Genomic DNA, 12,933 nt, shown 5'->3' with positions numbered 1-12,933 from the left:
GCTGTGTGGGTTTCCTGAGTTTGAGAAGGTGGTCTGTAGCATGTTACAAACAGTAGGGCAGTTTTAACTATGGTTAATTGCACCTGGATGGTCTCCGATGCTTCGTGCGTTGCCACTAACCTGGAGGTGTGGTTATCCTTTATGAATATGGATACTCCCCCTCCTTTTGTGGTTCGGTCCGGATTTTGGGGCCGGAACGCATGATATGAGGTATAACCTGATAGTGCTGGGGTGCTCTCAGGAGCCTTGAACCAGGTTTCAGTCACAGCACAAACATCGATGTTCTCCATACTGAGGAGGGCTTCGAGGGCATGCATCTTGAGGTTTAGACTTCTGGCATTGAGCAGTATTACCCTTAGTTTTTCTCCATTTTTGTTTTCTAGGGCGGTAGGTTTATCATTTGAGCCTTGCCTAAAAAAGGCACTATGGGGGTGGCAAGAGCCTTTGCCAATATCCGGAAGCCCAGGGGTGACAGGTGCAAGCCGTCCCTTGTGAAGCAGCGTGGTTTGTCAAGCATGTCATCCCAGGCAGACAGACATTGGATCCCCTTAGAATGACACCAGTAATTAAGCCAATTATTAAAGCTGATCATTTTGTCTCTGTATTGTGGCATCATTCTTGGTGAGGGTAGGATACTGCTCAGGGTCAGGGTCATACCGGCCTGGGCTACATAATCTGAGAGCTCCTCTATGTCTCTTTTCATGTAGTCCAGGGAGGTACATCTCAGGTCGTTCACACCGGCATGGACAATGCGAGTCATACTTGTACTTGCTGTGGAGTGACCTGAGTGCTTGTGTTATGTGGTGGATTCTAGCGCCTGACAGGCAGCTAACTGTGATCTTTTCCTTGTTCAGTCTGGTGAGAGGGACGTCAGTGTGTCTGACTATGGAGTCACCTATAACAAGTGTGTCTGGCATTGTGTTTGGCCTTAAGGGCTGTGACTGTTTAGCACACTGACTTTGAGAACTATGTGTTGCATGTCTTATGTCTTGAGGTGGCAGTTGCTTGGGTGTCTGCTTTGGAGGCCTCTGTAGTTTTGGTAGATTTTTGATCAGTGCCTCCGAGTATGTCTTTGTGTGTTTATGTGTTTGTTTTGCAGTTGTGATAGTTCTATGTAAAACTGGGTTTGTGGTGTGCGTGGTTTCCTTCTCCTCCTGTCTGGTCTTGCCAGTCCTGAGTTGAGAGAGCTCAGCCTCCAGTTTGGCTATATAGTTGCATCTCTCACATGTATTTGTGTTTTGTGGGAGAAGGAGTGGGTTGTCTGTGTACATGAGGCAATTGTAACATTGCCTCAAGATGCCCAGATTCACCAGCTGAACAGGAGAGGATGCTAGCAACTGACCCTTCGACATGCTAGAAAAAGTGAAAAAGTTTGCTGTGTAACTGAGTCAGAAGGGACCTATAGGGAAATGGGTATTCAAGGGGATTCTAGGCTAATGTAGTACTTTGTTTAGTATACAAGTACTTTACCTATATAAAAATGCTTTAGGAGCAAGTGCTGAGCTATTGAGATAGAGAATAGACTGTTTAGATTGCAAGTAGAGAAGTTCTAAGGGAAAACTGAAGAGCAGACTTTACGGAGCCAGAAATAGTTTAACCTTGTTTAACCGGCGCTGCCCGATGGTGCTCTATGGGAAACTCAGTCCTAAATCACGCAAAAGCGCACTAAAGTGGGCTTTATAGCAGGGGGTTGAAAAGACCTAGGAATTGACCCAAAATGGCCAATAGACTACAAGTTTCTGGCTGGAACCACTGCTCTAGGGACAAATAGGCTGCTCAGTGCTCCCCACTCCCACTGGTGAACAAAGAAGCTTCCCTTTATCCAAATAAGGATATGGAATAGCACAGGAACCAAGCCAAAGCCCAGAGATCAGCAAGCTCTGAAGACTGGACTATTCTAGTTCAGTAAGGCGGGAAAACAAGATTTTTTTTTTTTTTTTTTTTGCAGAAAACAGGAAAAACAGACAGTAAATGCTATAAATGCTTTTAAACGGCTAGCGCACTTGAGTGTGTTAGCCTACAAGTAAAATTAAGCAACAGATAACTTTTTTAAAAGTGCAAAACAGTTAATCAACACAAAAACAGTTTAAATAGAATGCAGAGCTGTATAAACAGGCGAAAAAGCAGTCGCTAAGCAGTAAATAATCAAAAAGCCAGAAAAAAATACTTAAATCAGGAAAAAGTCACTCTTTTGCTCTCTGCTGCTTGTAGAACTCTGCAGTACACCACGAGGAGCTGTGCTGAGTTGAATACAAGCGAAAAAGCGTGCTAAAGCGGGCTTTATTACAGGGGGCTGAAAAGAGCTAGGAATTGACCCAAAATGGCCAATAGACTACAAGTTTCTGGCTGGAACCACTCCTCTAGGGACAAATAGGCGCTCAGTGCTCCCCACTCCCACTGGTGAACAAAGACGCTTCCTTTTATCCAAATAAGGATATGGAATAGCACAGGAACCAAGACAAAGCCCAGAGATCAGCAAACTCTGAAGACTGGACTATTCTAGTTCAGTAAGGCGGGAAAACAAGATTTTTTTTTTTTTTTTTTCTTTTTTGCAGAAAACAGAGGAAAACAGACAGTAAACGCTATAAATTCTTTTAAGTGGCTAGCACTTGAGTGTGTTAGCCTACAGGTAAAATTAAGCAACAACTAACTTTTTAAAAGTGCAAAACAGTTAATCAACACAAAAACAGTTTAAATAGAATGCAGAGCTGTATAAACAGGCTAAAATGCAGTCGCTAAGCAGTAAATAATCAAAAAGCCAGAAAAAATACTTAAATCAGTTATAGCAAATACAGTTATAACAAATGCTCTGAAATATACTGTATATTTCCAAAATGTTTGAGAAGGACAGTCAGAACACAAGAAGGTTCAGGCGAAAGAGAAAAAAAAGTTTTGTTTTACTTTTTGAAAGGGAAAAAGGAGGAACAGAAGGCCTTATCAAATGTTCTCTCTGTATTAAGCAGAATGAGCTAATGACACTAGACTAGGAGGTGTGTCACAGTAGGGGCGGGCAACTGCAAAGCCACCAAGTATAAGAGCAAGACACCAACAGGGAGGAAGGGTGGGACAAAATAGCCTACAAGACAGCAAGCACTAGAGACAAATGAAAGTTTTTAAACAGATAAGGATTTGTGAAGATACTGAATAGACAAAGTGCTTTATATATATTAAATTGTAAAAACAGTAATCTGTAAAAATAATCAAAAAAAAATCAAGATGATACTTATATTTTGTAGCTCAGCTGCAGTCACAACTTCTCTAGTCTGCACTGTGTGCAAAAGACAGAAACTTTTTTTTTTTTTTTTTGGAAACACAAAACTACTTTTTTATAACTTCACTAAAACAATGCCTTCATCCAATAACAATCTACTAAGTTGTAAACAGTATAGCAGCCTTTCATACAAGTCAGGACAGCTTATAATATTTATGTAAAATTAATGTGAACAATAAGGCAGTATTTACAGGGAGAAACAATTAAAATGCAGAGCAAGAATGCTTCTGACATACAATACTCAAAGACTGAAGCATTCTTACTTTGCACATGTTGTACATCTAAGATACAGCAATATTTTTAGTAATTCAATGCTGACGGATAGGAACAAAGCTATCATGTCTAATATGATATATTGTTCAGTGTCTGTTTTTACTAGACAACACAATTAATGTAACACATAGAAGTGTGGAAACTTTGATCAAAACAGAATATATATTGGCAGCTACTTCTAAACCTTGTGTAACATAATATTTTGGACATTGTGAAGGATTAGCTTCTCAGTTTCAACTGGTGATCTGTATTATATGTATAGGTAGTGTCAATGGCACAACCAGTTACACAGCTGCCTTTTGTGTTAAAAGGTCAGACGCGTATGGGTTCTGTTCTTACACCTGGTAGTTGGATTAATTTCCTAATACTGACACTTCAGTGCATCATGCGGGGGGGGGTGGTTGTACTCTTGAATGTGCCACCCTTTGAAGAAGACATAAAACTGGGGTCCCGTCTACTTGAGTTGGTGATATCTCAGATGGATGTAAAAGGTCCAATATCTCTTATGAAAACAAGAGCAATGGAAGTACCCCAGTGCACTGGTCAAATTCACCCTAGCCAGTATAAATAACTTCTTGTATCTCCCCTGAAGGCACTGGCCTAATGGGATTAAACTGAGTCAATACACAGGAAATAAACATAAATAAATATGTTCTTATTTTAGAGACAACACATCTTTATCCACTACTGCTGTAGTTTCTTTATCCTGCAAGCCAAGTGTCAGCATTGACAAACACTTGTTTTCATTGGTGTACAAGAAAACAAAAGCAGAACAGGTCAGTCTAGAGTTAAATATCAAATCTTCCCTCTCAGAAAGAGTTGGGCAAAATATTAGACATATATTTGCATAGGTGGCATTGTCTGCCTTTTTTTAATTTTTATGCAGAAATATCAGTGGCCCTGAGATTAAAATGATGCATTTTTCTGTTTGTTTTAGGTTGTTAAAACTAGAAGATTTTTTCCCAGAAACATACCGTATGGATATTAAAGAGGAAAGACAGTATTTCTTTGCAATTTACAAAGGTAAATATTGTTACTAAAAATGAATAAGCTAGAGTATACAGTTTGTCAAAGAAAGGATGCATCCTCACAGTTTTATACTTCTTCTATGTCTAATGAATTTATAATATCGTATATCAGACTTGAAATTCTCTAATGTGAGTTTCCGTTTTGCAGACAGCTGGTGCAAATTAGTCAGGTTTTCTCACCTGGATTGCTTCTGTCTTTGAGACTGCTTTCAGGACATATTTATGTGTTCACTTATTTACTTACTTTTTTTGGCCTAGCTGCTACTACTTGACCAATACCGATGTCTTCTATTCAGGGGATAATCAAGGTAGAAATTTGAAAAGGCTTAAATAACTTGCTCAGGACACTGGGGTTATTTCCCTACTCTTGCTGCAGTGGGTACTTTTTGCGATTTGTTGGAGTGTAAGGTATGTCAATAACTTGTATGCAGCTTGAGAGATCATGGCTGTGTTTTTTTTGGTGGGGGGACTCTGTTTTTGCTGTATTTTTTTCTACTCTCTTCTCAAAGTAAATAAATATTCTTCTTCTTTTGGCTGCTCTCATCAGGGGTCGCCACAGCAGATCAACTGTTTTCATTTCTTCCTGTCCTCTGCATCTTGCTCTGTTACACCAACCACCTGCATGTCCTCTCTCAACACATCCATAAACCTTATCTTAGGCCTTTCTCTTTTCCTGTTACCTGGCAGCTTCATCCTTAGCATCTTTTTCCCAATAATCTCTGCATCCCTCCTCAGCACATGTCCAAACCAACGTAATCTTGCCTCTCTGACTTTGTCTCCAAACCTTCCAACCTGGGCTGACCCTCTAATATATTTATTCTTAATCCTGTCCATCCTCGTCACACCCATTGCAAACTTTAACATCTTTAACTCTGCCACATCCAGCTCTAACACCTGCCTTTTTGTCAATGCCACTGTCTCCAACCCATATAACATAGCTGGTCTCACTACCCTCTTGTAGACCTTCCCTTTCACTCTTACAGTTACTTGTCTGTCACAAATCACTCCTGACACTCTTCTCCACCCACTCCATCCTGCTTGTACTCTCTTCTTCACCTCTCTTCCACACTCACCATTACTCTGAACTGTTGATCCCAAGTACTTAAACTCATCCACCTTTGCCACCTCTACTCCTTGCATCCTGGTCATTCCCCTATCCTCCCTCTCATTCACACACATATATTCTGTCTTAGTCCTGCTGACCTTCATTCCTCTTCTCTCTAAAGCATATCTCCACCTCTCCAGGGTCGTCTCCACCTGCACAGTAAAGAAATAAAGTATGTAAATTATGGGCAGTCATGTGATAGTTGCACGGGTGGATGTCAGATAGCACCATCATTCTCTACCACTGGTACTGCAGGAAAAGAAGGAAGTATTAAGCCTTTGTCAAGCAGCACTTTGTTAAACTGGGATTGTGTCATGGGGTTCTACTAAAGGTGTTTGCATGCTAACAGCTGGCAACACACCTGCTCTTGAACACTTGTATGAGAAAGCAAGTGCTCAAACTACCACTAACCCAATCTCCCATTTCTACATAGACATCTCCACACCTAACCATATAGACCCTAAACTCTAAACCTAAAACTGCCACCCATTTCCCAACTCAACTCCTTGCTTCATTACCCTAAACCTTCACTCCCCCTCTCTAGCACTAAATTCCCCAGTTTCTCCCTAAACCTAAAACTGCTATGCTGCTCCCTAGTCCTAAAACATCCTTTATGACTCCCTAATCATAAACTATCCCTCCTGAGAAATCAACAGATGTGTTAGTTCATAGGTTGGTAGGTAATAGGTTCATAGGTTCATAGGTTCATACTAGGCTATCTGCCAAAGGGCATTTATAAGCCTAGCCCATAGTTATTTGGCTTTCGCCACCCCTTTAGTTTGAATAAAACTATGCCTATTATTTTGCTGTGCCTCTGTCAAGCAGTGACACTGAAGTAATCCCTGGGGTATATCTGCGATCCCCCATCCATTGGTCAAGATTCCTCTTGAACAAGGCCAGTGAGGTGCTCTGCCTCACATGTACCGGGATTTTGTTCCACAGCATAGGGAGTCTCTGGGTGATGAATCTGTCCCTCCAGCATGTTCTATTAATAACCGTGTCAAGGTTTAAGTCTCCGCCTTGTGGTTCTGAGGGATCTAGATTTTTGAGGTGAAGCATATTCATCAAATCAGGGTTTGACATGGCCTTATATGTCAGGCACAGGTCACCTCTGAGCAAGCGGTATGAGACTGAATAGAGCTGGAGTTCTTTCAGTCGGGCAGCATAAGACATATTTTTGAGACCCTTTATCCTTTTGGTGAGGAACTTTGGGGCCTTTCCAGCTGCTGCAGGTGTCGGGTCAGATACATTCCGAATGGGGCATTGTACTCAATCATAGGTCTAATGAGTGATGAGTACAGGGGGGCGATGACCTCCCTTGATCTAGATGTGAATCCCTTCATGATCAGGTGGGCAATGTAGAAGGTTTTCCTAACTACTTTAGCAACATGAGTGTCAAACGAAAGGCTACTGCCAACCTGGGTCCCCAGATCCCTGATGACTTCTTCTGTGCTCAGTGGATTGCCACCTATATGGTAGCTAGGGGTAATCTTGTTTTTTCCGAAGGGTATGACTATGCATTTCTTGGCATTTAACTTTAGGCCATGGCTCTGGCACCAGTTATCCGTTTCTGTGAGGCCCTTCTGAAGGATATCTGTGTCAGATGTGTTTTCGACTATGGCGCCCAGTTTGCAGTCATCTGCAAACTTTGTCAGCCATAACCCTCCTGTGTTTGCTTGTACTTCAGAAAAGTAGATGCCGAACAAGAGTGGACCCAGGACTGAGCCCTGTGGGACACCACTTGTGAAAGGCTTTGAGTCAGACATGGCTCCAGCAACTCTGACCCTGTGGGTTCTGTCACTTAGCCAGTTTGCAACCCATCTTGTGATGTATGGGTTTACATTCAAGCTTATGAGTTTTTTGATGATACCTGAGTGGGGTATTGTGTCGAAGGCCTTTGCCAGGTCAAGGTAGGCTGTATGGACTGCCTTTCCCTCATCAATGGCCTTGGTGACTGTCTCGAAAAAGTCAACCAAGTTTAAAAGGCATGATCTGCTTTTGACAAAGCCAAACTGGGTTGGATCCAAAGTCTGCAAGTTCCCTATGTCTTTATTTATGAGTTCCATTATGATCCTCTCCATGGCTTTGCTGATAAGGCTTGTCAAGCTAATGGGACGGTAATTTCCAGGGTCGGTGGAGGCACCGTCCTTGTGAAGTGGGACCACAGTCGCCGTGCGCCACTCCTTGGGTACGTATCCTGAGGTGAGGCTAAGATTAACCAGCTGTCCTAACTGCGGGTTTAATTCCTCATTGAGTTCATGGAGCACATCCGGTCCCATGGATGCTGTGTTTTTTGCTTTGGAGAGAGCAGTTCTCACCTGGGCGTTGGAGATGTTTGGGGGGCTACAATCCTCTGGTATAGATATCTCCTTTTGGGGGGGAGGGGGGGGAGAAGTTTGCACTGAACCTGTCAGCCAGTATGTTGGCAATGTGTGTAGGTTCAGTAATCTTCACATCATTTTGAACTAATTCTGAGCATATCTGGGAGTTTCCTCCTAGGTTTCTAACATAGCTAAAGAAGGCCTTATGATTGTCTTTTGAATCCTTGGCGATTTTTCTCTCAAAATTTGCCTTGGATGATTTTATGAGAGCTCTTAGTTTTTTACTTATAATGATCAAAGGTGTCTTACCTTTCAAGGATTTTGCTCTATCTTGTAGTAGCTTCCTCCTTTTGTTGTAGAGCGTGTTTATGGCTGGGGTCCACTAGACTGGACGCTTGCCTTTGGTACAAAGAGTCTTAGTTTTGTTTGGGATTGCCTGATCCATGCAGTCCTGTAGGTGCTGGTAGAAGGCATTTGTAAGTGATTCAGCGGTTTGAGTAATGTTTACCACTGGCTCAGGGGCCTTAAAGGAGACCACACTAGTTTTAGAAGTGTGAAGTCAGCTTTTGAGAAGTTTTTCACTGTGGTCTTTTTGTTTCAGGTGGGGGGATGAGGACCTCCAGCGAGATTAGTTTATGATCTGATCTCACCAGTGAGGGGTATACTTCGGTGTTGAACATTGTGATCCCATGTTCGTGATGATGAGATCAAGTATGTTTTCTCCTCTTGTGGGGATGGTGACTAGTTGTTCCATGGCATTTGAGTTTATGAACTCCAGGAACCTTTGGGCTAGAGTGTTTGGGCTTGAGTAGTGTTCCCAGTCTATATTAGGGTAGTTGAAGTCACCTAGTATGATGGTGTTTGGAGATACATTTATCCCCTCCATTGTTTTCAGGAAGGCCATGTGAGGTTCCTGAGTTTGAGAGGGTGACCTGTAACATGCTACAAATTGCAGAGCAGTCTTGCCTATGGTTAATTGCACCTGGATGGTCTCCGATGCATCATGCGTTGCCACTAACCTTGAGGTGTGGGTGTCCTTTATGAATATGGACACCCCTCCTTTCTTGGTGTTGTCCGGATTTTGGGGCCGGAACGCATGATATGAGGTGAAACCTGCTAGTGCTGGGGTGCTCTCAGGAGCCTTGAACCAGGTTTCTGTCACAGCACAGACATCGATGTTCTCCATACTGAGAAGGGCCTCGAGTGCGTGCATCTTGAGATTGAGACTTCTGGCATTGAGCAGCATTACCCTTAGTTTTTTACTTTTTGTGTTCTAGGGTGGTAGGTTTAGAGTTTGAGCCTTGCCTAAAAAGGCACTATGGGGTGGCAAGAGCCTTTGCCAATATCCGGAAGCCTAGGGGTGACAGGTGCAAGCCGTCCCTTGCGAAGCAGCGTGGCTTGTCCAGCATGTCATCCCAGGCAGACAGACATTGGATCCCCTTTGAATGACACCAGAATTTAAGCCAATTATTAAAGCTGATCATCTTATCACTGTATTGTGGCATCATTCTAGGTGAAGGTAGGATACTGGTCACGGTCAGGGTCATACCTGCCTGGGCTACATAATCAGAGAGCTCCTCAATGTCTCTTTTCATGTAGATACTAGGTTAGCTCCCCTTGCTGACCATTTCAATTCTAGACAATATCTCTTTTTGTGCTCAAATTAACCTATCCCATTTGGTTAGAAAGGCCTTACCCATCCCATAGTCTATAATTACATTTTATCCCCATTAAGAATAACTGAGATCTTGCCATAGATAATTTAAGGGAACACATGCATGGGCCAAAGCATTTAGGAACTGATCTGTACCTTGGTAGTACAGGGGGCAGTCCTGGGGTAAATTTTCTGTTTCTCATCCAGAGCTCTAAGTTGCACTTGAATATGGACAGGGATAACATTTGTTTTATATGGATGAGGTGTCTGTTCCAGAGCAGTGGTAAGCCCTGTGAGATATGCTTGTCCCTACAAACCGATCTGTTGATGTTGCAGAAAAGGTTTAGATCCCTAGACCGAATATTTCTGATGCCGTTTGATTTGCCAATGTTGCCTGTTATTGTTGTTTATTCTTGAAGTTTCCAATCCTTTTAAGCAGATTCCAAATGCATAAGGACAGCACAGAGGAAAGCTTCAGCTATTTTACAATGTTACCTCAATACCAAATTCCAAAACTATACTCCCAGTTGTAGTAGTCTGCTGACACAGAGTATTTCCTACTGCACTAAATGTTATGCCGTTGCCATAGTTGTTGGGAGTACTTGCTAAATCAGCAACAGGTACTGAGATAAACTAACATTCTGTGTTAATTAAGCTCATTAAATATTCCTGGTTTAATGAGGTTGGTTTAAATATGCTTGCCGCATAACCACCAAAAACCTTAAATGATGGCCTTTACAACAGCTCAACCTGTATGTAACAAATGGGAATGTACATATTTTGCCATTTGCTTGCAGTACCTATGCTGAAATATAGGTGGCACTAAGGAGCTACATAGCTCAAATCACCACGACACCACGAATACGTCAGTTTAATTTCTCCAATTCTTTTGGGTTTCTAATACCATGATGGGAATAGACCCCATTCCTAAGTCAAACTATGATAAAAGATTATGAAATTAGTATTGTTTCAATGTTTGATGTTAGCCAGAAGTGTTTTTTACACACCCACAATGTGCCCAGGATTGACTTCTGCAATTCATACAGAGCTGCATTTATCATTATCATATCTAAGTGTGATTGTAAATTCATTTTTTTAAGACCCATTACTCCTACTACTATTGGAATTGTCTTGGTCGAACACCTACCGACTGGCACGAAGACTACAAAATTTAAAACCCAGCAAAGTGTTCCCCACTTCACCCAACCCTCTTACTTAATATGCCGACTTTGGGATCACACTACAGTCAAGAAATGGGCAAATTTCTGATGATGGCCAACTACTTCCTTTCCCAGGGAAAACAATTCGCTGAAGAGATCCTTCGGCGAAGTTAGTTTTCAATTAAGTAGTTTTGACAAATAGCGATTCGTTAAATAGGGCCTTCGATAAAGTGCAGACCCACTGCGGACACCTGATGATCAAAATTTAGTCTGCTATCAACTTGCATTCCAAAATCTCTCACCACTGGGTTTGAACTTTTTTTGACAGCAGTTTCTTTCTGTTATTGAATAAACTATGCTGGATATTCACCAGGGTGCCTTATTTTTTTCCATGAGGATCTTGATTTCATCTGTTCTGGTCCGGCTGAGTCTATAAATTTATATAGGTGTTTATACAGGACATTTGTATACACCTCAGTATAGGGGTTATCGCATTCAGTGCTGGCAGGGGGTCTAAAACTATTGATGCCATCACTCAGCAGGCTATAGTTTGCTTTGGAGAATTTTTTTTAACCTTTTTGCTCCTGGGGTGTTCCAGTGATCCTCCGTGTTAGTGAGCACTATCTCAAGGATACTAGAACTCCTTGTGGGGGTGCTGACTACCTGCTCCACAGAATTTGTGTTAACAAAGTCCAGCAACATTTGGGCAAGTGGTTTTGTGTTCATATATGTTACCCAATCAATGGAAGCATAGTTAAAATCACTCATGACCAGGGTATTTGGCTGTACTGAGAGTGACACAAGTAGGGCCATGTAGACTGTGTGGATTTCTTAGTTCATGGTGGGGGCCTTAAGGCTAACAATGACATGGAGGGAGGGAGTCTTCCCTACAGTTAGCTGGACTTGGAGTATCTCTAGGGAATCATACAATTTAAGCATCTAGAGGTGTATGTGTCTTTAATGAAGATGAATACTCCTCCTTCCTTGTTTTTTCACGTTTGTTGTGTGGTCTGAACATGTGGAAGGCATTGTAATGCTGCATGGCTGGGGTGCTCTCTGAGGCCTTGAACCATGTCTCTGTGACTGCACAGACATCATAATCTTCCAGGGTTAGAAGTGTTTCAAGTGACTGAAGTTTCTGGTTTAGACTCCAAGCATTAAGTAGCATAATCCTGAGTTTGTTTCAGGAGGACATTTTTACATTGGGAATTTTGTTCTTATGACATTGCCTAAAAAAGGCACTATGGGGAAGGCAAGTACCTTTGCCAGCAACCTAAAGCCTAAAAGTGACAGGTGAAGGCCATCTCTGGCAAAGCAGTGTGGTCTGTCAGCCATATCATCCCAGGCTGTCAGATACTGGATCCTACTGGGCTGACACCAGAAGCTAAGCCAGTTGTTGAATTCAATAATTTTTTTGTTTTATTGTGGCATCATCCTGGGTGAGAGAAGAGTGCTGCTTAGGGCTAGGGACATACCTGCCTGGGACACATAATCTGAAAGGTCCATCATGTCTCTCTTCATATAATCCATTGAGGTATGTCTCAAGTTATTTACTCCAACATGGACTATGACAGAGTCATAACAGTACTTTTTGTCGACAGACTTGAGTGCATGTATGATTTGGCAGATCCTGGCACCAGACAGGCAGCTGACCGTAACCTTCTCCTTGTCCAGCCTAGTGAGAAGGACATCTGTGTGTCTCACTATGGAGTCACCTATGACCAAGACATTTGCTTTAGATATGTTTTGCCTTAGAGGCTTATTGGGTGAGGTACTGATGCATGTGTAGTGGGTACAGTTGGGACCGTATTGTGTGCAGAAGGTTTTCACTTGGGAGGTCTTTGCTCTTTTGGTATATTTCTGTTAAGTATCTCCGCATATGTGGGTTTATGTGTAGTGTGCTTGGTATGTGTGGGAGATGGAGTATGGGTGCTGATTACCTGCTTGATATTTCTTATGTTGTTATGTGAGAGAGAACATTGATTCCAGATTCATAGTATAGATACATCTCTCAGATATTGTATTTGCAAGTTTTGGGAGTAGTAGTTTGTCTGTACACGAGGCAATTGCTACATTGCCTCAGGATGCCCGTGTCAATCAGGGTGGATGGAGAAACAGTGG

General features: G+C 42.2%; 1 protein-coding gene across 1 annotated transcript in view; it reads left to right on the top strand.

Annotated features, from left to right (window-relative positions):
- The window catches only part of TTLL10 (tubulin tyrosine ligase like 10), a 750,762-nt gene that overhangs the window by 50,855 nt on the left and 686,974 nt on the right, over positions 1-12,933 (top strand). Inside the window, exon 3 of the mRNA XM_044063591.1 lies at positions 4,482-4,567. Coding sequence (XP_043919526.1) covers positions 4,482-4,567 — 86 coding nt within the window. The remainder of the gene's footprint in view (positions 1-4,481; positions 4,568-12,933) is intronic.

This window comes from Protopterus annectens, chromosome 2.part1, assembly GCF_019279795.1.
Source record: "Protopterus annectens isolate FY-2018-M chromosome 2.part1, PAN1.0, whole genome shotgun sequence".
In the NCBI taxonomy this organism is placed as follows: domain Eukaryota; kingdom Metazoa; phylum Chordata; order Ceratodontiformes; family Protopteridae; genus Protopterus; species Protopterus annectens.
This window is presented reverse-complemented; position numbering and strand designations above follow the sequence as displayed.